General features: G+C 47.4%; 1 protein-coding gene and 1 long non-coding RNA gene across 2 annotated transcripts in view; both read left to right on the top strand.

Moving 5' to 3' along the window:
* The window catches only part of FECH (ferrochelatase), a 36,390-nt gene extending 29,891 nt beyond the window's left edge, over positions 1–6,499 (top strand). Inside the window, exons 8-11 of the mRNA XM_069569300.1 lie at positions 1,729–1,836; positions 2,283–2,447; positions 4,490–4,549; positions 5,026–6,499. Of these exons, the coding sequence (XP_069425401.1) occupies positions 1,729–1,836; positions 2,283–2,447; positions 4,490–4,549; positions 5,026–5,160 (468 nt within the window). The 3' untranslated portion in view covers positions 5,161–6,499. The remainder of the gene's footprint in view (positions 1–1,728; positions 1,837–2,282; positions 2,448–4,489; positions 4,550–5,025) is intronic.
* A 2,547-nt stretch (positions 6,500–9,046) lies between these two features.
* Positions 9,047–15,760, top strand: LOC138428334 (uncharacterized). Its single transcript, XR_011252390.1, has 2 exons — positions 9,047–13,245; positions 13,367–15,760. It is a non-coding gene; the product is annotated as an uncharacterized lncRNA (long non-coding RNA).
* Positions 15,761–25,773: the final 10,013 nt, after the last annotated feature.

Below are 25,773 nucleotides of genomic sequence, written 5' to 3'. Positions count from 1 at the left end.
CACACACACACACACAGAGTTATTCTGCAGCATGCTCCTCCCTTTGGATGTGTTGGCATGCGTAGACTGAGGTTGCTTATTATCTGGAAGAATAACCCCTTCTCCCCCTGCCGGTGGCCTGTGCTTCTAAGTGCATCATGTTGGGAGTGCACGCTGTCAATTAATCTCACTACTCCTGATGCGATCATGGTCATTTGCTTAAGATGGAGTCTTCTGGATTTGCCCATTATAAAGTCACTATTGTCTCTTTGTGATTAAAAATATCTTTAAGTGAGCTACTTGGAGCTTGTGCAAATATCTTACTGTTTTTCAGACTTTCGCTCACTGCATCTTAGCTTCAAGTGGGTATTTCTGTGTTGGTCTAACGGTGACTTCGTATTTCTCTCATTCATTCTGCCTTCATGTTTCGAATGGCAAACTCACTTTTAGCCATATCATAGAATAGCTCATCATTTCATATCAACAGTGTTCACTGAACACCTGCGCTATTCCAGGCACTGTTCTATCCTCTATCGCAAAATAGGGGAATGAACAAAACAGACCCCAAAAAACTTTGCATTCAGGGAATGAAGGGGAGGAGGAAGATAATAAGCATAATAGATAAGAAAGTAGTATGAAACATTAGAAGGTAATAAGTGTTGTGGGAAGAAATAAAGCAGGATCGGGGCAGGGGGGGGGATGGGGTTAGAAAGTTGGTACACAACTAAATGGGCTTCCCAGGTAGCTGAATGATAAAGAATCCACCTGCTAATGCAGGAGACGTGGGTTCGATCCCTGGGTCTGGAAGATCCCCTGGAGGAGGAAATGGCAATCCACTCAAGTATTCTTGCCTGGGAAACCTCATGGACAGAGGAGCCTGGTGGGCTATGTTCCATGGAGTCTCAAAAGAACTGGACACGACTTAGCCACTAAAGAGCAACGATACAGCTACATATTAAAGCAGTAAAAAGAAAATGTTTGCTGCACACTTTCAAAGGTGTTCACTTTCAACGGTGAGGAGCGCTTGCAGACACTGTGCTCAAAGCGTGGCCATGGTCTGCTGCTGTGGGAGGAGTGGGGAGAAGGAACTGGAAGGAGCTCAGAGGCACAGGCCGTTGTTCTCAAGGAGCCTGGAATCCGAACCACGTGCTGCTTCTTTCTCTTACTCCACTAGTGTTCACCCCTTTTGTCCCCATGAACTCAGTAGTTCTATACACTGTCCGTACAGCACTCTTTCAGTTCCATTTCTAGAATCAGGGAGTTCCCTGGGCATTCCAGTGGTTAAGATCCCAGGCTTTCACTGCCGTGGCCCAGGTTCAGTCCCTGTTCGGAGAACTGAGTCCCTGCAAGCTGCAGAGCACAGTCAAAAATTAAAATAAAATCAGCCCTTCAGGTAACTACCAAAAGTGAAGGCCCATCCCTTGCCAGAGTCTCTGTGTGGTCGTTCCTGTTCCAGCCGGGGGATTGGAGAAATCCATCCTCCACAGGTGTTGTCAATCTCCCCTGGGTGACGTGGATGTAGAATCTGATGCATTCCTAGGAACCCGAGAGCTGATTTGGTACCCTGTGTGCCTTTGGCCGATGAAATCCATCCAAGTGAGTTGGGCCCTGGGCTCAGCTGGTGTGGGCATTAGTGCCGAGGATGAGGGGCCGCCTCCAGCCCAGGGCCCAGGCTGCCTCCCTGCCCAGCCCTAGGCTCTCAGAACCCTGCGCCGTGTTGGAGACTGAACTCCTGTGTCTCTGCTGCAGGTGGTCAACAGAGGGGACCCCTATCCTCAGGAGGTGGGCGCCACTGTCCAGAGAGTTATGGACAAGCTGGGTTACTCCAACCCCTACCGGCTGGTTTGGCAGTCCAAGGTAGGTGGCTTCCACGTGTTTGCAGGTGGTCAGCTCTTTGGAGGATGTCTATTTTAGGACTTAGTTATAAAATGATCAGATTTGGCCTTTTCATGCAGAGAGAATGTTCTGCAATAACCTGACTGCTCATATGAGCAGGAGGAATTCTGCAAGCAAATATGATGGAGAGGAAAACAGGTGATGAGCAGAATTCCATTGATTCCATTCAAGCAATAGACTATTTTCAGTTGAAATCACAGAAATTCTTCTTTATATTTTGCCAGCTTCTAGAAGGATTCAAGCCTAATAAAGAAATACCAAAATCCATTAGCGAGGTGTAAAGCATGGCGCTCACTCTTACAGGGAGGCTGCGTGTATGTGTGTGTGCAGGTGTGTGCATGTGAGTGTGTCCGGGGCAGTGGCTGTGGTGAGACACGGTCCCTGTGTGCGCTCCTGCTTTCTCATAGGTTGGCCCAATGCCCTGGCTGGGTCCTCAGACAGACGAGGCCATCAAAGGGCTTTGTAAGAGGGGAAGGAAGAACATCCTTTTGGTTCCAATAGCGTTTACCAGCGATCACATCGAAACGCTCTATGAGCTGGACATCGAGTACTCTCAAGTTCTAGCCAATGAGGTAAGTGTGTTTTATTAATCCCATTTTGATTTTATTTATTTATTTTTTGAAATGTGATTTGTTTTAAAAGGTAACTCGCTCTGCAGTAATCTAATTGAATCATTCAGAAATATTGCTTGGTATGTGTGTTTGCATGTCCTATGACCTCATTGTTCCGGATAATACTTCCTCCGAGTTCTGATCTGAGCAAATCAACTTCATTTCCACGTTTGCAGGGGGAAAGCACTTTCGTGCCTTTGCAAAACGGGTGACCCGGGCATCACTGCAGGCAACATCATTGTGTTTAGTTTGAGTTACTGTACCCATTGAAGGTAGTAAGAACCACACTTCCTTGAGAAAAAAGTTAGTGTACTTCTCACCAGTTTGGAAGAAAAGAATTTTATTGTTCTCTATATAATTCCTTTCTTCACCTAATAGCGCCCTTTGCTCAGGCTGTGACGCTGCTTCTGGTGGGTTTTGAGGCACTAGAATCCTCCTCATTTAAGAAAGACCATGGGATGAACTCTGTAGCAGTTATGTGTTGTCATTTCCCTGACCTCTTTTATGCACTCACTTAATTAGCCGTTTGCTACTATGCTGTGATCAATCTGATTATTGAAATAACAAATACCAACCATCCTGAGTGTCTTGTAATGGAAGATGGATGTGATTGTCATCCACATGGAGGAAAACCACTGTTGACCCATCTCAGGGCTTCTGAGGGCTGGCCTGAACCTGCGCCCCCTTTCCTAGCGTTGTTTCTGTGGGGACCGTGGAACCCTGGGAATCCAAAAAGACCTCCCCGCTCATCCTGCATCCCAGCTCCCGGCGCTGGTCATCCCACGTGTGCTGGGTGGGAGCCTGGCCGCGAAGAATACGTCTCCCTCTCTGGGACCTGGTGGCAGGGTGGAGAGTGGGTTGGGGGGAGCTTCAGCAGCAACTCCTGCCACCCCCCGCCCCTGCCCCATTTTTGTGTGTGCCTGCTGGTCGTGAAGGTAGAGGGCGCCTAAGGTGCTTGTCAGCAGTTCTGATAAAGAATTTATGGGAAAGTTGTAATTGGCTAAAATGAGATTGTAGGGTTGTCTATAGACTTCATTTAGTGAAGCTTTCTAGGGACCTCCCTTGTGGTCCAGTGATTAAAACCGCATGCTTCCACTGCATGGGATGAGGGTTCCATCCCTGGTCAGGGAACTAAACCTGCTTGCTGTGTGGTGTGGCCAAAGCAAAAACAGTGGTTGAGGACAGTGACCAACAGCAGGATAGCCAGCCTAACTCTCTATGAAGTTTTAGAATATGATCAATCTGTTGAGAACTATGTCTGCTGAATCTCACCATTTTCCTGTTTCCAGTCTTCTAACTTAAAAGATAAAGCAACTGAAAAGCCATCAGCATTTCAGAAAGGGAAAGAGAAGATCCTAGTTACCTGAGTGAATAATAGTTAGATATTTCTCAATTATTTGTGGGATAATTAGCTGGAATTAACAGGATATTTCTGGAGAGGGGAGTAAGGATGGTTGTGAAATAATCCTTAGTTTTTTAACTTAAATTTTTCTAGGTAAGAATATAGTTAAAATCCCAACTCTGCATATTAGATCCAATCTAGTTTTAATACACATTAATTTACCTCTTTTGGCACTTGGAATCAAAGCATGCATAAAAATTTAAGTCTCTAAAGCAACATTCTGCTTAGGTAGAGTCTATAAGTAGGCATTAGAAAGGTGAACTAAAAAAGAATGGTAAGCAGATTTAAATTATTTGACTATTCTATCCGATAGAACCTTAAAAATGGTTTGGAAACAAAGCACCCATTGGAAGGTCATGGGCTTGGGGGTGGGAATAGAAATTGATGAGCAGTTTGATAATAGAGGGGTGAAAATCAATGTCTGTGCCTGGTCTCAGGACTGTTTTTCATTTCTGGGTGGTCTGCGAATACTTGGGTACCAAGACTTTGAGTTGTGTGTGTATCTGTATGTGTACTTATTTTTTTGTAGCAGTTTCTTTAAAAAAAAAAAAGGAAAATAAAATGTGTATGTATTTTTCCTCCCTTTTCTCATCTGATTCAGTGTGGACTTGAAAACATCAGAAGAGCAGAGTCTCTTAATGGAAACCCACTGTTCTCAAAGGTATCTCTAATGTTACAACCATTTTAGCAGAACATGTCGGAGAGCGGTCCTCTGAGAAACTCTTACAGAATATTGGTTTTCTCACATATTAGAACATTTTGAGTTCCAATTAATTAGAAAAATAAAATCGAATCCCTTATACTCCGGCTCTCTCCTCCTTCAGAGTCCCTGTTTTCTTATTTCTACCCACCCATCACGACGTCTAATTTAAAACCTGCCTTCCAGAAACAAGGTGCGGCAGGTGGGGTGTGGGGATTTCGTTTTCTAAAACCTGAATTTTCGCCTTTTCTCTAAGCTGAGAATTCTTAGCAAAGGAAGACGTTATAGAATTGGGTTCAAAGGATGCAAATCAATAATTCAGGTGAAGAGGAGCCCCACGCCCCAACGCTCCTCTGGGCAGACGGGGGCGGGGAGGAGGCGTGGGGAGCAGCGGTGTCTGCGCTTCTGACTGTCTGTCCTTCCCGTCTGTCCTGCAGGCCCTGGCCGACCTGGTCCACTCACACCTCCAGTCCAAGGAGCGCTGCTCCACGCAGCTGACCCTGAGCTGTCCGCTCTGCGTGAACCCCACCTGCAGGGAAACCAAATCCTTCTTCACCAGCCAGCAGCTGTGACCCCGGCGGCTCGCCGCTGGGAGGTGCAGGTGCCCGGCCTCCTGACACCTCCGAGGCGGAGGAGAGCACATCCGGCCATTAGGGAGGATGTTACATCCGTGCGGGCATAGCCTCTGGCCACAAACTGTGTGCTTTCTCCAGGAAAGGACTCTGAAGTCCTTCTTGAGGGCTTTCTATTTTTATAGACCAACACAGTAAGCATTTATGGTCCTTTCTCCCTGGGTTAAGTTACTAGTTTGGAATGTCCACTAGACCGCTTTTTAAAATGAGTTTTAAAAATTTATCTTCTGAGATGCACACACATTCTCAGTACCGATTTTGGTTTTGTAGCAACCCCCACCCCTAAAAAAAAAAACCCAACCCTGCAAGGGTGTGAAGAGTTTGCTTTGTGGGCTGTCAGTGTGCATGGTGGGGGTGGGGGTTTAGTTGCTCAGTCATGTCCGGCTCTTTGCGACCCACGGACTGTAGCCCCCAGGCTCCTCCATCCATGGGATTCTCCAGGCAAGGATGCTGGAGTGGGCTGCCATTTCCTTCTCCAGGCAGTGTGCGTGAGGTCTGTTTAAAGTCTTACACTTGTGTTTTGAAGTGAACATAGTTGAGTAAAGGAGATATAATTTTAGAAAAGAAAGGCGCCTGCTCTTTCCCTCAGCCCGTGGGTTACAGAATGCCTGTCTGATGGTGTGGTTCCCACAGTGACTGCTCCTGGGACGTCGCTGTTAATCGGTCATTTTGGTCTTCGTGTGTGATCCTCACGATCCTTACCATCAAACCTAATCACGTGTAGGTTCCACAAGTGCCTTGAGACCCCCAGGCACACAGGGCTGATAAGCGTGTAGCAGCTGCAATTTGTCCTCCCCACCTTGGTGGGAATCCTGGTGGCGGGAGAGGGGGCTCCTGATTGCTGTCTCCAGGGGCAATGCAGCTGGAAATGAAGGGCTGCCTGCCCACAGCTCCTCCCGGACCTCTCCACCCAGCATCTTCTTCATCTTGGTTGAATGTCCCTTTTCCTGCCTTATTTGTTTGAAGATTTTTGAAAAGCCAACTATGTTTTATAACCTCAAATTCTTTCTTAATTTATAGTTTTTATTATAAAAATTATGTAACCATGCTATAGGAAATTTGGAGAAAAGGAAAAGAACCACTCTAATGTGACAAATATTACTATATTTCATGTTAAGTCATTTTCAGTGGATATTTAAGATGCCATTGTACAACTTTGTTCTGCAAAAAAGCATTTATTTGATTTTTTTTTTAAGCCAGTGAAAGTGTTCATGGAGCCATAGATCTTCTATATTCAGGGTTTACTATATTAATAAATATGATATTATTCACATTTTAACCAGTGTGATTCATTGTCTCTGTTAAATCAAAAGTAATTCAGGGACTTTGGGAGTCCAGTGGCTAAGACTCCATGCTCCCAACGCAGGGGGTCAGGGTTTGATCCCCGATCAGGAACCAGACCCCATGTGCCACAACTAAAAATCCTGCGTGAGCCACACTAAGTCCCCAGCACACCAAATAAATAAAAATACATTGTTTTTAAAGCAATCCAAATTTGTTACTAATCAAAATTATTAAGAGGAACTTACTTTGTAATGCAAGAAACATGCCATTCACTTTCGTTAATAATTTCCCCCACTGATAACAGCTCTGATATTTGAGTAGCATCTACATTTTTAATTTTTTTCCAAACTGTCTTTCTTATCAGTGGATTGTGTTTCCAGAAGAGGGTATATGGCATAGACAGCTGTTTAGAGTTGTCCCCATCTGTTTCTGCCCACTTTGGGGGAACTGGGTTCAAGGTGGACTTTGAAGGACTGTCCTGCAGTGAAGTGAGCTCTGTGGGTTGGCGCTGGAAGGCTGGTCCTGCATGCAGCCCTTCTCCCTCCTCCAGGAAATTCGCTGCGGGCCTGCTCACCTTCACTGCTGTAGAGCTGAATGTATGTTATTTTAGAGATGCTTCGGGGAAACTCCAACCAACAGCTCTGGCTACGGTGTCTGAAGACCCTTATTGCTAAGGAAACTTCCAAAGCAACAGTGCCTCGGCTGTCACGAAAAGCATCCTTGACTCTAAGGTGGGTCAGCCTGGCCTTTGTAGTGAGAGGCAAAGTGAAAGTGTTAGTGGCTCAGTTGTGTCCGACTCTGTGGCACCATGGGCTATATTATATAGCCCGCCAGGTTCCTCTGCCCATGGAATTCTCCAGGAAAGGATCCTGGAGTGGGTAGCCATTCCCTTCTCTGGGGGATCTTCCTGACCCAGGGATAGAACCTGGGTCTCCTACATTGCAGGCAGATTCTTTACCATCTGGGCCACCAGGGAAGCCCAGTGAGAGGCAAAGGGGGATTTAATTATGAGGATCACTGCCCAGGCATTTGTTGATCTAAGAAGTGTTGCTTTCAACTGTTACTAACTAAAGATGGGTAGGGGCCCATGCCTGAAGGCAGAGCATTTGGTGGGATGGAATCAACAGTCGCTCTTTTTAGAACTCATGGTCTGTGGGAATTATTATCCTATTTGTCAACTTTGAAATACAAATGTTTGCCCTGGTAATTAGCAGTGTACTGCTGGCACTTTCTTTAAGCTGAACTTGTGTCCAGACCTGGCTTTAAGTGATGAATCACCTTATACAGCAAACTTGCAGAAGCTGTGATGATGAGGCAGTTTAGCTTGCCAAGGTTATTATAAGGCTCAGAACCCTGTCTATTTAGCACAGGAGGAAGGAACTCTTCTATGGAATATGCATTCTGGAACAACTGACCTTTTTAAGGTTAAAGGAAATTGTTGCACCCAAAGAAAATTTGTTTTGTATCAGGAGAAATGGAGCTCATTATTAAAAGCCCTTTAAATGCACATCCGTGGCTAGTTGATGCTGACTGGTAAAAACCCATGACTTTCCCTGGTAGTACCTCAGAGTACACATCCCTGCTCAAGTAATCCCCTAAGCAGAATGTGACATTTCTCCAGGGTTCTGTCACATTTTTCTTTATGGCTGAAATTATTTAGACAATGATGATTATGTAGCTATATGAAGAGTCAGTGGATTTTCTGCTCCAAATTGTCCAAAATGGCCTGTCAGAAGGTACATTATATTAACAATACTTAATTTATGTTAGGACATTTACATAATAATAGATATTTCATTTTCTTCATTTCTTTTGGGGGAAGATACACTGAGTTGGTGGGATGAGTCTCCTAGTAGAGTCACTGCATTTTTTTTTCCCCTTGGCTAATCTGTTCTCATAAATTGGGTATTTAATTCAAGGAACCTTAAGGTATGCAGGAAGAGAGGTCGTTTGCTCAGTCTCACACCACTGTGTTTATCCAAAATACGTCTTGCACCGAGGGTGGGTCCACGCCACTGAGCAGGCACAGCAGTGGGACATGCCCCGCCCCAGAATATACCTCGGGGCTGTGATCCTAGGGCTCTTCCCTCCACTCTTGGATTGGGGCCTGTGGGAGGGGTGGGAGGAGAGGGGATGGGGAAGGAGCTCACTTCTCTGTTAGCCAGAGGGCAGAGCTTAAAGCTGGCAGCCTCAAGCAGGAACTCACACCTGTGTGCCTCTGGGCGTGTGCTGGTGTGTAAGCTTAGAGCCCTTGCCTGCCTCCTCCTTATTGCATCTCTAAGCTCTTAAATCGGCCCCCCTGCTGTCAGGATCCTGAAGATGGCCCACGAACATGCTTCCCCACATTGGGTGGAAATGGGAAACTCACTGAGATGTTACGAGCTGGAAAAAGAAAATTCTGAGTTGACCCTAAAACAAGTTAGGATCCTGCAGTTTCTGTCTTAATATGGGAGTCCTCAGAGGAAGACAAAAGCTAACAATTTCTTCCATTATTTCTAAAAACTATACAATTAAAATCCCTTCATCAAGGTTGTGCCCTGGACTTTGTAAATATAATTCCTAGGAATTTTGTTCTAATTGCCAAAGACTGAGATTCCATTGTAAGGAGCCCCATTAGTAACTTCTCCCAGTTCAGGTGGCTTTCTGCCACACTCAAATTTCTTTTCATATTAGTAGAAGCTGGCATCATAAGGTTTCAGGAAACATACATCAAATGAATTAAATCTGAACATCAGATGGCCCACAAACCTGAATTCTGCTTCAATCATTGCCAGCTGAAATATTTAATTATGTCACAATGGACATGAGTTTGAGCAAACTCTGAGAGACAGTGGAGGACAGGGAAGCCTGGTGTGCTGCAGCCCTGGGGTCGCAGCGTTGGACACAACTTAATGACAGAACAATAGTGATATTGAGGTGTACGCTTACTTTCTCACATTCCTAGTTCATTCAAACAGCGGCACCTGAAAACTTGATTTTTTTTTTTTTTTGCTAAATTTGTCCTGGTTGGACAGTTGTGTGTTATGACTAATATCAGATCTTTGCCTTGAAAGCATGCGTCTTTTTACAGTGTCTTCAGGAAAGTGTAAAGTGTGCCAAGCTGTGAGGCACTGAGCTGAGTGGTGGGCACCGGTGGGCACTGGTGGGCACTCCAAGAGGAGGAAGCTGATGCTGTCAGTGTTCGCTGAAAGGCAGTCATGACAAGCAACAGCAGTGGGCACTCTTCAGCGGAACCGCAGCTCCCAGCGTGAGACGAGCCTTAGGAGGGAGGGCTCTGGGGAGTTGCTGCCTCCAGAGACCACAGTCACAGTCTCGGCTCTCAGGAGGGGAAGAAGCGGGTTTGCATTTGCTGAGGGAATCTTATTAAGCCTTTCTACAGGCAAGTGGAAAACAAAGGCACCCGTGATAATGTTTCTTACAATATACTCTGTTGGTACCGTCTTAGTTACTTTTTGCTGAAATCATTAGCTTCCATTTTTAACATAACGCCTGGCTAAATTAGTCTACAGTAAGCCATTAGGAGGGATATTGGAATTAAAAACAGTTTTGGAAAAAAGCCTGGCTTGAGCCTTGGTGATAAGCTTTCCGGCAGGAGTGGCCAGCTCCCATTTCGGGTGGTTTGACAGCTGTCGTTCTGATGTTCCGGGAGTCCCCTCAGTAGCCTGTTCCCGCAAGGAAAGCACCTAGGCTGGCGTCGCTCCTTCCACTCAGCCCGATGGGCTGAAGCTTTGTCTTCCTGGTATTTTAAGAAATAATCATTTCACCCTGAGAATACAGGTGGTATTCTATATTTTTACCTTTTTCCTTGTTAAAAAATTATATATATACAGGCTTTCCAGGTGGCGCTAATGGTAAAGAACCTACAAGCCAATGCAGGAGAGAAGATACAGGTTCACTCCCTGTGTTGGAAAGATCCCCTGGAGAAGGCTCGGCCACCCATCCAGTATCCTTGCTGAAGAATCCCATGGACAGAGGAGCCTGGTAGCTACGGTCCCTGGGGTCACAAGAGAGTCAGACACGACTGAAGTGATTTAGCACTGCACAGCAAGTATATATATATATATATATATATATATATATATATATATATATATATATAACTTAAGGGATGGGATTAACTGCACAGGGATACAAGCAGGGGTGTGCTGGCCAGTTGGTTAAGATTTCAGGTTGTTACAGAGCAATCATGAAAAATGTTACATCTTGGGCTTCCCTGGTGGCTCAGTGGTGAAGAATCTGGCTGCCAGTGCAAGAGAGACAGATTGGATCTCTGATCCGGGAAGATCCCAAGGGCTGAGGAGGAACTAAGCCCATGCAGCAGAAGTACTGAGTCTCTACCCCGGAGCCCAGAACCCCACTACTGAGCCCGCGCCCAGAGCCTGTCCTCTCCAGCAAGAGAAGCCTCCGGAAGGAGAAACCTGCTCACTGCAGCTAGGGAGTAGCCCCCGCTCTCCACAACTAGAGAGAAGCCGGCTCAGCAGCGAAGACCCGGCACAGCCAAAAGTAGTATAAATTTATTTAAAAACATGTTAATATCTTACAGTAAAATTATATTAAAAAATAACAAACACTCAATAATCATTTCCCAATGACCTTACTATATTTTATCATCATTTTTCTAGAGGTTATTTGTGTTTATGACACCTATGTGGTGAAACTACTGTATAATGATGAGCTACTGTACCATTCTTTCCAGCTTTGTTCGGTGACCCTGTGGGTAGCTTGAAATTGACTACAAGAGGGCTGTTTACCCTGGAAATCAGCACCTACAACTCAGGGCTTGCTTGTTTTGTTGCTCGTGTGTTTTAAAAGGTGTCATGTCTGTAGCCATTACAGTCATTGTGAATAGCACAAAACTTTGTGGAAAGATCCTATTATGTGGAAAGTAGTATCTGATGTCTCCAAGTGAAGTTATGTCACACTTGTATTACTCATTAATGTAAATAAAATCATCAGCATTCATGTCAGAACTGTCTAGGTTGGCTACAGATAAACATTGTTGTTGCTGTTTAGTTACAAAGTTACATCCGCCTCTTTGGGACCCCATGGACTGTAGTCCACCAGGCTCCTTTGTCCGTGGGATTTCCCAGGCAAGAATACTGGAGTGGGGTGCCGTTCCCTTCTTCAGGGGACCTTCCCCGACCCAGAGACGGAGCCTGTGTCTCTTGCTTTGGACGGTGGATTCTTTACCACTGACCCACCAGGGAAGCATGTATGCAAGAGCTTGATAAAAATCAACAAAAGCATTCTTTGAGAATTTATTGACTACATGGAATTTATTGGAAAGAGTACTATGTATTTTGTTATTGGCTGTAAATTGTGCATCCTATGGCTTTTATACTGGTGAAAGTTATTAATATAATAAATATCCACACATTTACATAGATCATTTTTTTCAGATACCTGGTGGGTGACCATTTACCAAAACACTATTACCTGAAAGGGAACTTTTCAGGATGATGGAGATGGTCTATGTGGGTCTCAAGGTTGCATTGTTCCAGATTCATTATATAGATCACTGTCTCTTTACAGTGGGAGCTACCCCGTGGTGACTAGAGATTTTAATGTTTATAGTAAAACTCCAGAGAAGGCAATGGAACCCCACTCCCTACTCTTGCCTGGAAAACCCCATGGAGGGAGGAGCCTGGTAGGCTCCATGGGGTCGCTAAGTCGGACACGACTGAGCAACTTCACTTTCACTTTTCACTTTCATGCATTGGAGAAGGAAATGGCAACCCACTCCAGTGTTCTTGCCTGGAGAATCCCAGGGCTGGGGGAGCCTGGTGGGCTGCCGTCTATGGGGATGCACAGAGTCGGACATGACTGAAGCGACTTAGCAGCAGCAGCAGCAGCAGCAGTAAAACCCCAGTTATGTCCAACAAATTCTCACAGACCTGTTGGTACTAAGAGAGGCCCTGAAGAGTGAAGGTTTCTCTCTCCCGATCAGCTGTGGCTGGAGGGGTGGATGGAGGCCTGATTTGCAGCATCAGAGGCCTGGAAAGCAGGGCTTCCTTCAGCTTTCCAGGTCACTCCCCGCGAGGACCACAGGCTGCAGTGAGCGAGCGGGTGTCTGTTCAGGGAACATGTGCCGCACTTCCCAAGGTCGCCCGTGGCTCCAGGTGCTTTTCTGTGGTCCGCTCCGCTGATGCACAGACCTCGTGAGGCCCGTGACCGCGGAGCGGATGAGACGAGCGCCGGGCCCAGGCCGCCCGATGGCTGCCCTGAGTCTTCCCATCTTATCGCAGCCCTTTCGTCACACCATGGCGTCTCTCATTTCACGTCTCCTATTTTTCCGGAAGCAAAGCCATCTCTTCTGAGGGTTGGGCTCTGAGGATGAGCAGTGTCCTTCTTTGTGTCTTATTTTATGTCGAGTCTGTGACACAAGAAAAAAAAAAAAAAAAAAGCCTGGGTCAAATGGTGGATTCCAGCCTCTTCTATGCCTCTGAACTTGACCGAAATGGAGACCTCCGCTCCGGTCAGCCCCTTCACCCTTCCGCGCATCTGCGATGCTTTCAGCAGCCCCGTTATCCTTTGCCGCAATCCCTTGATCCCTGGGAGCTGAGGATGTCTTCAGGGCTTTATGCCTGATCAGCTCCACATCCCCCGAAGGCCAAGTACCCAGCTGAGCTGTCACAGTGCTGCCGGGCAGAAAAGGTCGGTCCGGTCCCACCTTCATCCGGAGAGCGGACAGTCCCTTCTGGCGCATGCGCAGATATGCGCGGGCAGCTAAGGTAACCCAAGGTAACCTTCGAGGGTAGGGGCATCCTTGTACAGACACTCCTCAAAGAAATGTAAATGGATTCCCCCAGACTAGCAATGTGCCTTGCTAAATGCTTCTGCCCGTTATCTCTGTCTGCATCAGCACCATCTGGACCAAATTATTTCCTGATCAAGTTTCACTCCCCGCTGAGGCGTCCACAAGTGCAGAAAAGAGCTGGGCTGGTTCAGGAGGCACCCCTGGAGTTGGCTCCAGGACTGGGAGCCAGAGCAGGGACCAGAGAGCTGCTTCGCCACCCCCCACGAGGACACTTGGAGGAGAGGGACCTCGGGTCAAGGCGGTGGAGCTGTCCTGGACGGAGCACCTAAATGGCTCTTCTCATTTCAAACGTCACGGGTCCATCATGTTTCGCGATTAAAAAAAAATGCTTTAGATAGCCTTTCTTTGACTGTTTCCTCTTGCTTGGATCCTCTTCAGATTACGTGGCCACAAGGAGGGTGGAGAGGAGGCAAATTGGCAGGTTTGTAAATATGGAAGCAGTTTTCTGAATTGTGACATCATTTCAAAACAACACTCACATCCTGCATCAGTCTCTGCAGGCATAATCGTGTTTACAGCAAGAGTCCGGAGAGTCGAACTTCATTTCCGTTATATGGATTTCTAGTTCTAAGACCACTCAGCCCTGTGCTGACACTTAACAGCTGGCTTTCTGGGAGGGAATAGGCCCTGCAATGTTCAGGGTTTGCCGGTTTCCATGGTGTAAATATGTCCACCATGGTCAATTCCTGAGCTACCTTTGTGATGTCACTGATGGTAGAGTTGAGAAGAGATGCTAATAACTGGCTTTGGTGAGCATAGGCCAGCTCCGTCACACTGCCGACTCCATTCCTTCTGGGAGACTTTGCTGACCATGTATCCTGGAATGGTCCCCGACCACACACTCCCTTCCTGTCCAGAGCAGAGCAGAATTCTGGAAAACCCAAGCACCCATGGGGGGAGAAGTCAAAACAGGAATGAGACAGGTTACTCTGAAAGCCAAGGACGCAGCAGCTGGAGCTGCGGCACCCTCAGTGGACAGGAGGGCTTGGAGCGCCAGGCCAGTAGACCAAAGCCTGGGCAGCCCTCCTCCAGAGAGGCCTGGGTGCTGCCGGCTGAGGGGCAGAGGGAGGCTCTGGGCTGTTTGTATCTTTCTCTTTAATTTCTTTGTATGTTTGGAAATCTCGAGTTTGAAAACAACTGTCCTGTTGTTTTCCACCCAGCAAGACTGCTCTGAAGGTCCACTGAGACAATGTGTGCAAAACCATGCTGTAGACCAGAAGGGCTTTGCATGTGAACTGGGCTAAGTTAATGAACATCTATGAACAGTTGGACATAGTGTGTGCTTAGTTGCTCCGTCCCGTCTGAATTTGCAACCCCATGGACTGTGGCCCGCTAGGCTCCTCTGTCCATGGGGATTCCCCAGGCAAGAGTAGTGGAGTGGGTTGCCATGCCCTCCCTCCAAGGGACTGGACATGGTACTTGAGTCATATTTTAAATTTTATTTAACATTGTTATTTTTTGGTCATGCTGCGTGGCTTATGGAATCTTAGTTCCCTGACCAGGGATTGAACCCAGGCCCTTGGCAGTGAACGTGACTAACCACTGGACTGCCAGGGAATTAATTCCCTTGAGTCATCATTTTTAAAAGATATTTCCTATCATGAAACTTTAAGAAATTAGAAAAAAATAAATAAAATGAAGGGAAAGAGACACTCATATTCCTATGGCACTTGATGACTCTCATCCCATGTATTTTATGCATATTTATGTTGCGTACTTTAAACTTCTAAAAATACTCATCGTGTTCCTACTCTTCTAATACTCATTACTCATTGAATACTATCTCATGGACAAATTTTATCTGCCATCACCTATTCTTTTACAGTATAGTTTTAAGCAGCTATACAATATTATGCTGTATGAATTTGTATTGTAATTTGTTTACCACCTGTTTGTTAGAAATTATTATTTTCATTTTTTGCTTATATTTGATAAATATCCTTATAGACAAAAAAAAATATCTTTGGGCATATCCTCAATCATTTCCATAGGAAAAATCCCTAGAAGAGGGTTTTCTGGATCAAAGGATATTTTTGCAAATTTTTAAAAGGGGATTAAAGGAGATCACATGATTAATGTATTTAGTAAGGTGCAGTGCCTGGTGGATGTGTTAAAGACTCAGTGTATGGTCGCTATTACTGACTTGGGTTACTCATTTGGTGGGCAGATGACTGCTGCTGTCTTGTACTCAGTGTGACTTTATTCTAGGAGGTGGAATTTCGCTGTGTTGTTTTTTCATGAAGATGTGATGTCAGAATGAATGTCATCCTTGAAGTTCAGAGCCCTCGAAGAACCTTTTCTAGGAATCAGGGGATCAGTTCTCTAGTCCTGCCTTTCATGTTCCTTGTTGCTCCTACTTTTGGTCACTTGCCCTGAGAATGTCATGGGTAGAGGGAGAAGAGACAGACAATAAAGTTATTAGTCCTTTTTCATCAATAACTTTGCAAAGAGTTTGAATGTTGGAAGAAAACAGTCTCTGGTTGAAACAACTTGGGGGATTACGTGTGCATTTCACTTACCTTTGTGGTTCTGCAGGTACCTGAGTGGTGCTGTGTGTGCCCTGCACGCCCACCTGTCCCCACGTGGCTCTGAGCCAGCTCTCAGAGGGCAGCGCTGTCCATCAGAGCCGGGTTGGGCCTCCAACTCAGGTAACCACAGCACTTACACAATTGTCCCTTTAAGAAAGGTCAGCAGGGAGTGTGTTCCTTCCTGTTTCTATGTTTCTGAAGGTTTTCATGTCCACGCTAACCCACTGCGGACCTGGGCCAAGGCCAAGGCGCCCATCAACATTGTAGAGTAACCGTGTTATAAAATGTACTGAAGACACACAAAGCACAGTTCCCTGAAGTGACCAGCCCGCTGAGAGGGGATATTGGCTAAAAGGAGATTTCCCACTTGGAAACAGTGTGATGTCAAGTGCCCAGCTGGGGAGCCCCTTTATCTGCATGGGCTCAGAGCTTGGCGGGGGAAGGAAATCTGACCTGGCTTCAAATCCCACCTACAACTGTTAATTTATTTGGTTATCTATTAGCAGTCTCCTGGCAGCTTACTTTTATGTTTAAAATTAAGTGCTTGATTGATTATTTTCTAGAACAGTGATGGGCTGTTGTTTTATACTTAAGCCAACCCATTAGTGGGCTCTCTCATTACTGATCTCTCTCCTTCCTTTCTTGGTTCATCGTGTGTGTGTGTGTGTGTGTGTGTGTGTGTGTGTGTGTGTGTGTATACCTGAAGGTTGGGAGAGTTAGAGGAAAGGTGTCTTTGTTCTGAAACTGGAGGAAACTTGGACTTGTATATATTCCCCAAACTATACATCCACAAGGATTTTCCAACCTCCAAGGATTAATTCTTAGCATGATTCACAGGGAGAGTCCCACAGAATTTGCTATTATGCTGATTTCATTTTATCAAAAATCTTAACATAAGCTTTTATTAAAAAAAAAAAACCTCTCTCCTTTTAAAAAAAAACTCTCTCCTTTTATCTGCTTTGGAGGCATCCTCAAATATTTGTCTTTCCAGGTTTGTGTCTGATGATTGGGACTATTCTTTTTTTAATTGAGTTTATTAAATATTAAATAGGTACTAAAAATAATTGTAAGGCAGAACTTCCTGACTCTTGTGCTCAGGCAGGTTTCTCAGTGGTCTGGCTGCCTGCTGGCCCTGCAGCCCTTGGGATGGACAGAGGTGACCTACACTGGCCTGACCTCCCAGGACACTCATCTCTGACCATCAGAACAGCGCTGTTCCAGGATTCTTTAAACTGCCTACATTTGGGGCAGATGGTCCTTCTGATTTATAGATGAGGAGAGTAGAAACAGGGAAGGATGATTCAATCCATCAGCCCTACCTGCTGATTTGCCGGTCCCAGATCCATGTTAGAAGGACATCCAGTTCCTTTTATCTCATAACCCCAGGGTTCCTTGTGAATAAACCCACAATCTGTGCCATGGATCATAATTTATATAAAAGTGTGTTGCTAAATATCTCTATGGAGGTGGGGTTTGTAAATCTAATTACATTTAACATGTATTTGGAAGGTAAAAGAATCTAAAGAAAACCATCAACAAAGAGTCTCTAACACTCGAGCCTTGGCTAATTTGTAAATCTAGATTTTGGATTCAGGCTAGAACGTGTCTGGGATCTGTTGCCAAGTTTTACTGGGAAAGAAACTGGCCTCCATTAGGCAAAAATGGATGGAATAATGGTACAAAAAACCCATCATTAGAAGCTTTGTAACGGTAAAGGGCTTGAGGAGGGCGGGCTGGAGTCTGGACTGGGAGGCGGTGTGAATTTACCAGATGGTCTTTCAGCTCCCAGCCCTCCCACGAGAACAGAGATTTCAGTTTGACAGGACCAGGTTCGTTGGTCTTAGAAGCCTAAGTAACTAATCTGGCTTCATGAGGACTAGGATGCTGCAGATAGATGGGATCTGGATCCACATTCCCTAAAAAGGCACACAACTCTTCTGAGAGGAAATCTTCATTCTGTCTCATTTGCCAGGGCTACTATAGCAATGTACCTCAAACTCTGTGGCATGAAAAGCCCAGAAATTTATTCTGTCCCAGTTTGGAAAGCAAGTCCAAAATGAAGGTGTTGGCAGAGCTGTTTTCCCTCCGAAGGCTCTAGGGAAAGCCCTTCCTTGCCTTTTCCAGCTTCTGGGAGCACCAGGCATTCCTCACTTGGGGAGGCCTCACCTCCATCTCTGCCTCCACTTCCCCACGGCTCCTCCTCCGCATCTGCATCTTCTCTTCCATCTCTGAGAGGAGGTGGGCCATTGGATTGAGAGCCCACCAGGATAATCTGGGGTAGTCTCGATTTAAGATCCTTAATCATATCTGCAGAGACCCTTTTTCCAAAGTAGATCACATCCCAGGTTCTGAGGGTTAAGCCATAGACATGGTTTAGGAGGATGCCCCCTGCTTCCCTGGTGGCTCAGATGGTAAAGAATCCGCCTGCAATGCGGGACACCCAGGTTTGATCCCTGGCTTGGGAAGATCCCCTGGAGAAGGGAAAGGCTACCCACTCTGGTACTCTGGCCTGGAGAATCCCATGGACAGAGGAGCCTGGCGGGCTACAGTCCATGGGGTCTCAGAGGCAGACACGACTCAGCGACTTTGACTTTACTTTCACTTTCAACCCCCTGCACCTGCTCTTCTTGCCTTTCCCAGAAACCACTCCCACTTGCACCTGAGGATCTGAGATGCTGCCATCTGCTTATAAGGCAGCATGGTAGGGTCAGAGCATAGAAACGGGGTCTCAGGACTGGGGTGGGTGGTTACAAGCATGACCTGGAACCCAGCCCTGGCTCCCCATGTGTCGGATATGAGACCTGAGTAATCAAGTGCTGCCTCCTCACCTCTCAGATGAGAGAAACACCTACCAGCTGCCTGTTGCAGAGATGAACCGAGATGACATGTAAAACACAAATGCTCTGGACCAGAGTGACCACTCACTATGGTAACCGTTATTATGGGCTGGGGTTGGAGAAGTCTGAGCTTCCATCCTGCCTGGTCCCAACTAGCCACACAACCTCTGGTGGTCCTGCCCTGAGTATCTATGAAGCAGATAAAGATGGGGTACTCTGACCAAGTGATGCCCAGCCTTTTCCAGTCACAGCAGCCTTGAACCTTCAACCCGGCAGAAACTACCCCACCAGAGCACTCCGGGGCTTTGGCAACTCTCAATTTTGACCAGCTTTAGTAGAGTTCTTATATAATCTTAAACTAGGCTTCCAAAAGAGGATGGAAAATTTGGCGGCCCATTAAAAAAATAATGTTTGATGCTCAGTTATCCTTTGAAAATGGTTTCAGTGGGCTGTACTTCACTTTCCCTGAGAAGGAAACAGCTCATGGGATTCCTGAGTTAAAGAATAGGATTAGAGGACTTCCCAGGTCATCCAGTGGCTGAGAGTTCGCCTGCCAATGCAGGGGACACAGTTCAGTCCCTGAGCTGGAAGATCTCACATGCGTGGGGGGACTAAGCCCTGAAAACTGAGCGCCTAGAGCCCGTGCTCCGCAGCAAGAGAAGCCACCACAGTGAGAAGCCTGTGTGCCAAGATGAGCCCCCGCTCTCCACAACCAGAGAGAGCGTGTGTGCAGCAACAGAGACCCAACACAGCCAAAGATATAGAAATTTACTTTTAAAAAAGAGCAGGGTTAGAGAGCCAACTCTTTAGTCCATCCTCCTATGTTGGGGTAAGATTGTCCAGAAACAGAGGAATTACGACAGTTTAGAGGTTCTGCCCCTGGGCAGAACCTGTGCTCAGCAGGCCCTTGGGAGGCACAAATGCAACTGTGAATTTACAGAGGAAGAAATCCAAGCTCAGAGAGATGAGATAACCTGGGAAAGGTCACACAGCACTGGGCTTCCAACTCTCAGACCAGGACTCTCTTTCTAGGGTTCTTATTCCATCTGAGATTGCTTTTGGGGACTGCTCTGGTGGTCCAGACGGCTTCCCAGGTGGCACAGTGGTAAAGAACCCACCTGGCAATGCAGGAGACGCAAGAGACACGAGTTCAACCCCTAGGTTGGGAAGATCCCCTGGAATAGGGGATGGCAACCCACTCCAGGATTCTTGCCTGAAAAATCCTGTGGACAGAGGAAACTGGTGGGCTACAGTCCCTGGTGTCACAGAGAGTCAGATGCAACTGAGCACACACACACTGCTGGTCCAGTGCCTAAGACGCATCTATCCCAATGCAGGGGCCCAGGTTCAATCCCTGGTGGGGGAACTAGATCCCACACGCTGCAACTAAGACCTGGCACAGCCAAATAAACAATTAAAAAAAAAAAAAAGAAATTGCTTTTGGGTCCAATTGTTCAGAACACATTTTTATTCAATATAGTTGTGCTCCTGTTCAGATATAATTAAAAACATAGTCACGCCTCCCAGGGCATTGACTGTTGGATGCGAAGTTGAAAGAGAAGGGGGAGGCTGGATGAGATACAGTGGAGAGGAAGTTTCTTCCAAACGGAGGGTATGCAATGAGGACCTAGATGATCCTATGTAATGTTTCTGTGTCACTACAGAGGAGAACATGTGTTTTATTTGCAAACTGAATCTTCATTTAAAAGGATAAGGCGCATCTATTGCCCCCACCCCATGGTCTGGTCTCCCAAGAGAACTTTCACTGGGCAACGTTCTCAAGATCTGTTTTGCAGCACTAGTGTCTGCCCTGGCTATGCTAGATACACATACTTAGATGTTCGTTTTTTTAAAGAAATTAAGCGTCTTTGGTAATGAATGATGGGAGCACCTCCTGTTCAGCTCCTGAACTATTCGAATCGTATTTCTCATCAGTTCAGAAATTAGTCTGACCTTTGCCCGGGGGCGTGTGTACCAGGTATTAAGGGCTGATGAGGGACAGTCTGTGTGGTACGGGAGGTGACATCTGTTTAGCAGAGCACGACCTGCTTTGCAGGGCCAGCCCCTCACCTATCTGACAAGTCCTCATCGTCTTGTAGGCTGTCTGCCCCAACGGCTTCTCAGCCCATTTCTGAGGATGGTTCTGGTGGCCAAGGAGAAAACTCTTGGCTTCTGATAGGCCTCACACATCTGTCCACAGTGGACTTTGCCACTGGGCAAACCTTCAGAAAGGGAAATGCTTGATGTTCAAGTGGACGAGTACTGACCAGCGTGTGTGTGTGCGTGTGTGTGTGCGTGTGTGTGTGCGTGTGTGTGTGCGTGTGTGCACGTGCGTGCATATGCACGTGCACCTGATGGGGGCAGGAGGAGGCGAGGTAACCACTTCTAATGACATCTTGCAAACCCATGCCTTCTGGGCCAGTCGTAAACTCGTTTCTTTGCTCTTCTCAAGCTTGGATTATGTGTTCGGATCAGGGGATTTGTGTCCCTTCTTGCGATTCTAAGTTTGGATTTCGCAAGACACCCCCGTGAAAATGTCCGGTGATTTGCACGCTCTGGGCTGATTGAGTTGCATTCTTCAGATGACCGTTTTTAGATGGATTGTCTCTGTGGGCCTGTGTCCTTTTGTTTTCTGGGGTTCAGAGGTTACATCAAAAACCTCCCTGCCTGCTGCCTGATGTGACCTTTGAACTGCAAAGGGCGCAAGATCACGAAGCCATAAAATCAGGCACAAACACCAGAGGTGCCATTCCAACTGCCCTGAGAACATGGGGTTTCGGGCCGGACCCCCGATTCCGCGTGGAGGCGGTACTGAGACTGCAAAAGGCAGGGAGCACCGCACATCTGAATCCCAGTCCAGGATGAGAGCGCCCTGGGGGATGGACATTACGCAAATTGCTGGAAATGTCAGCTGCATCTTTCTCAGCCATTTCTGGAAGGACAGCCCCAAGAGCATGCACCGGGCTCCGTCTGCAGCCTGCTGGGTGTGAGATGTTATTTTTTTAACTGTCACCTTAGTTAGGGTTCACTTTTCTGTGTGACTGCCCTGGGCAGCAGGAAGGGGACAGGAAGCTATCAGGAGAGGGTCTCTGTGCTGGCACTCAGCGTTCACAGTCAGGAAGGACAGCGAAGTGAGGCTGAAATCTGAGAACCGCAGCCTGCCCGGAGTGCACGGAAGAAGTCTATATTAGCTGTTGGTTTTTGTTGTTGTTGTGTTTTTTTTTTCTTTAAAGGGGAAGAGGCATTGGCTCAGTGTCCAAGCTTCTGAGGAGTCTGTCATTATGAAGGGGAAAAATCTATTTGGAATAATGATAAAGGTCTCCACGTGACTGGCTAGCACTTCAGGGCAAACCAAAACAAACATACAAGGGAAATGCAGTGGAGCCCTTCGGGGGCCCAGGTGGAGAGGGAGGGCTCAGGCTCCCTGACATCAAATAAATTATCCAGATATTCTAAAACCGAAAATGGGCTGCTGCTACTGATTTCTGCCGAGGTTTCCAAGGTCTTTCAAGAATGCACGTGAGGAGCGCTTCCACTCTGGAGTGGTGTAAGGAAATGGAGCAGGGCAGAAGGAAGGGCCTGAGTGCAGCCTGGCTTCAAGCCGACAGCTGCAGATAAGCTGCTGCAGCGGGGAAGCCGGTAAACAGGGTCAGGAGGTGGGGCTGTCTTTAGAGAGAGGTCACAGTCCACTCTGGGTTGTACAGAGGGGAACACTGAGCCCCATGACCAGGGGGACCCTGAGACATCAGTTCCCAGATGTTCTCAGAGGTTGCTGTCACCCAAACCCAGTGGAAGAAAAGGATTATTTGTTTTTTTTTACCTTTTAATTTTGTATTGGGGTATAGCCGATTAACAATGTTGTGATAGTTTCAGGTGGACAGCAAGGGGACTCAGCTGTACACGTACGTGCATCCACTCTCCCCCAGACCCCCGTCCCATCCAGGCTGCCATGTAACACTGAGCAGAGTTCCACGCGCTACACAGTAGGTGCCTGTTGGTCACTCATGTTAAACACAGCCGTGTGTGCCTGTCCATCCCCAACTCCCTAACTATCTCAGGAAAAGGACATTTTTAAAGGCGGAGAATGGACATGAGTTTGAGCAAACTCTGGGGGATGGTGAAGGACAGGGAAGCCTGGCGTGCTGCAGTCCATGGGGTCGCAAAGAGTCGGACACAACTGAGCAGCTGAGGAGCAGCAACAGAGGAGCAGAAATGAGTGGAAATCTGAGGTCCCCCCGCCTTGGGGGCTCAGAAAGGGACTCTCCTGGCCCGAAACTCCGCATGGGAGCTGCGGGTTTGAAGGCCGCAGAGGGCCAGGCAGACATTTGAGAATTTTAGGCTAAGTACTTGTGAGTCAGCTGCAGCTGAGGGAGGAGAGGGGTCCAGGAAGGGAGACGAGGAGGAGGATGGGGGCCCTGGGGGCGGCCAGGGGGCACTGGAGGGCTCAGGGGGAGATGGCTGAAGCTAGGGCAGCGGGTTCTTCTCAAGCTGGGCAGGGACTTGCTGTGGGCACAGAACGCAAGAAGGAGGTTTTCTCTGGAACGACAAGGTGTTAACACTTACTGCAGGGCCTGGGCGTTTAGGGATTAGCTCCTGGGCAGAGCCCAGCCACTGGACCAAATACTCTCGTCTGTCTCTGTCCCTTAGAGCAGCCATCCAAAGTTGACTGCGTTTGGGGTATTTGATGCCCCAAGGCTTTTCCGGTGACTCAGTGGTAAAGAATTCACCTGCCAATGCGGGAGAAGCAGGTTCGATCTCCAGTTTGGGAAGATTTCCCCGGAAAAGGAAATGGCTACCCCCCTCCAGTATTCTTGCCTGGGACTCCTCTGACAGCCCAAAGGGTCGCAAAAGAGTCGGACACAACTTAGGGACTAAACAACCACCACCAGCAATGCCTAGAAGTCTCTGAAGGGTGGTGTCTGCCCAGGGATGAGACCATATCTCCTGATCGGGTCTGTGGGAGGTTCCCTGTGCTTTCTTGGATTTAGACCAGGGGCAGTTTAAGTGCCCGAGTGTCCCTGGTTTGCCTGAGACAGAAAGAAGTCACCCTGGGGGGCCGGGGGATCAACCCGGAGGCTGTCGGAGGGGAATGAATGGAGGACAATTTCCGCCCAGGAGAGCCTCGGGAGGCGTGTGGGGAGACTCAGGGAAGAGCGCTGCGGGGAAGGTGCTCCTTCAAGTTCCCGCACAGCTGGTCACCGTGGTCTGGGAGCTTTGCCGTGCGTGGCCTGCCTTCTCCACTGTTTGAAGCCCACCTTTCCTCAAAAGACCCGGTTAAACCGCCCCACCTCCCGGAAGTCTTCCTGGACCAGCCAGCCCACAGTGATCGTTCATTTCCGGTCACGTGGGGCACCGCTCATTCAACGTGAATCATGCTTGGCCTCCTACCATCAGTTAAATAGACCGCAGGCGGGCACAGGTGTACCTGTGTGTGTTTATCTACACTGACATTTAAACTCCTTCTGCGACCTAATTAAAGGCTCCGCCAGAGCAGGACATTCATCTTTCCTCTCATTCACCCCTCTCTCTAAAAATACTTCTTGGTTAATTGACGTGTTGACATCTTAGGTGCACCACACATCTTCCTTGGATGGACACTCGTTTTATTAGAAGCTCAGCAAGAGAGCAGCGACTAGAAGCCCTCTCCAGCTTCCCCACTGCAGTGCTCCAAGCCGGTGGATGTGAGGAGCAGCCACTTGAATGACGACAGTACGGTCCCATGACGTTCCCACAGAGTGAAGCTCTCGGAGGGTCCGTAGGAGCGTTTTGATGGGGGTACAGGGGTGAATCAGGCTGTAAAGCGGGGCTCTGACACCTGGCTGCACTCTCAGGGATTCTGATGCAAGTGATCTGAGTTGGGACTGACCTTGTTACATTTCTTCCAAGTTCCCCAAACGACTCTAATGTGTAGTTGGGGTTGGGTATTGTCGGTTTGTATGGGGAAGGAAGACTGTCTCCTCACCCCTGTGTTTGTTTACCTGTTATAATTTGTACCCACACAGGTCTGCCGTCTCTGAGGCTCAATTTCGAGTTAGTGGGAAAAGACATTTGGCTCAGCTTGGCGAGTGGGGTCCACTTTGGTCCAATTAGCCTTGGTGAGGGTGGTAACGTCATGAATTACCCGCCAGGCTACTGCTGCTCCTTTAAATTCAGTCTGTTTCCCGAGAGTTTGAGGTTGTGAGCTGGGCAGACATCCCCAGAGATGACTGGTACACCCTGTGCCACCGTGGAATTGAGCTCCCCTGCAGTTGTTTTGAGGTCTGAGAGCTCTTCAAGGGTAGAGCCTGTCATTTTGGGAAGTCCAGCGTACTGATCATCTTTTTTCTTTTCTATGTAGTAAGATGCTTTGACGTCTTGGGACCTTGCAGGTAGGGGAAAACTGCCCCTCCTAGTGTTAATTCCTAAAGCTAGCAAACAACGGTCTGCAAGCCTGCCTTGGATATGCAAACCCACCAATCGCAAATCCATACACCCCACCCACTTGCTTTCATCAGGCTCTGCTGGAAGTCCGGGACATTATCCTCCTGTCCTAAATCACCCCAAGGCTGGGTACCAGAGAACAGGGAACCTCCTTTGTAGCCCAAAGCCTGGGGAAGTTCTTCAGACTGTCCAATGCCAAGCTTCCTCAACCTCACCCATCCCTCCCCGTTGGTTCTTGCTTTCCCTTTACTCCTGCCTCCTGACTGACCTCAATGCTTCTCCGTGAGGCCTGTATACTGTGGCACGGTGCATCCTCCCCCTGGGAACTGTGAGTATCAAGCTATCTTTTCGTTTTCATGTTTGCACTCAGCCGTATAACACCCGTGCAGAGGATCGTATGGAGCATGTTTAGTGTCCAGAAAGTTCCTGTGTACCTTCAAAGTCACCACCTGCCCGCCCACCTCTATTCTGACTTCTGTAAGTTTTAGATGGTCTTCATATAAACCTTATATGAACGGACCTCTTTTTGCATCTGGCATTGTAAAAACTTTTATTTAATTGTAGGATAATTGCAATATTGTGTTGGTTTCTGCGATACATCTTGAATGAGCCGTAGGCATACACATGTCCCCTCCCTCTTGAGCCTACCCCCCCCCACCTCCCGCCC

This window comes from Ovis canadensis, chromosome 23, assembly GCF_042477335.2.
Source record: "Ovis canadensis isolate MfBH-ARS-UI-01 breed Bighorn chromosome 23, ARS-UI_OviCan_v2, whole genome shotgun sequence".
NCBI lineage: Eukaryota > Metazoa > Chordata > Mammalia > Artiodactyla > Bovidae > Ovis > Ovis canadensis.
Note: the sequence above shows the minus strand (reverse complement) of the source record. Positions and strands in the feature narration are given on the sequence as shown.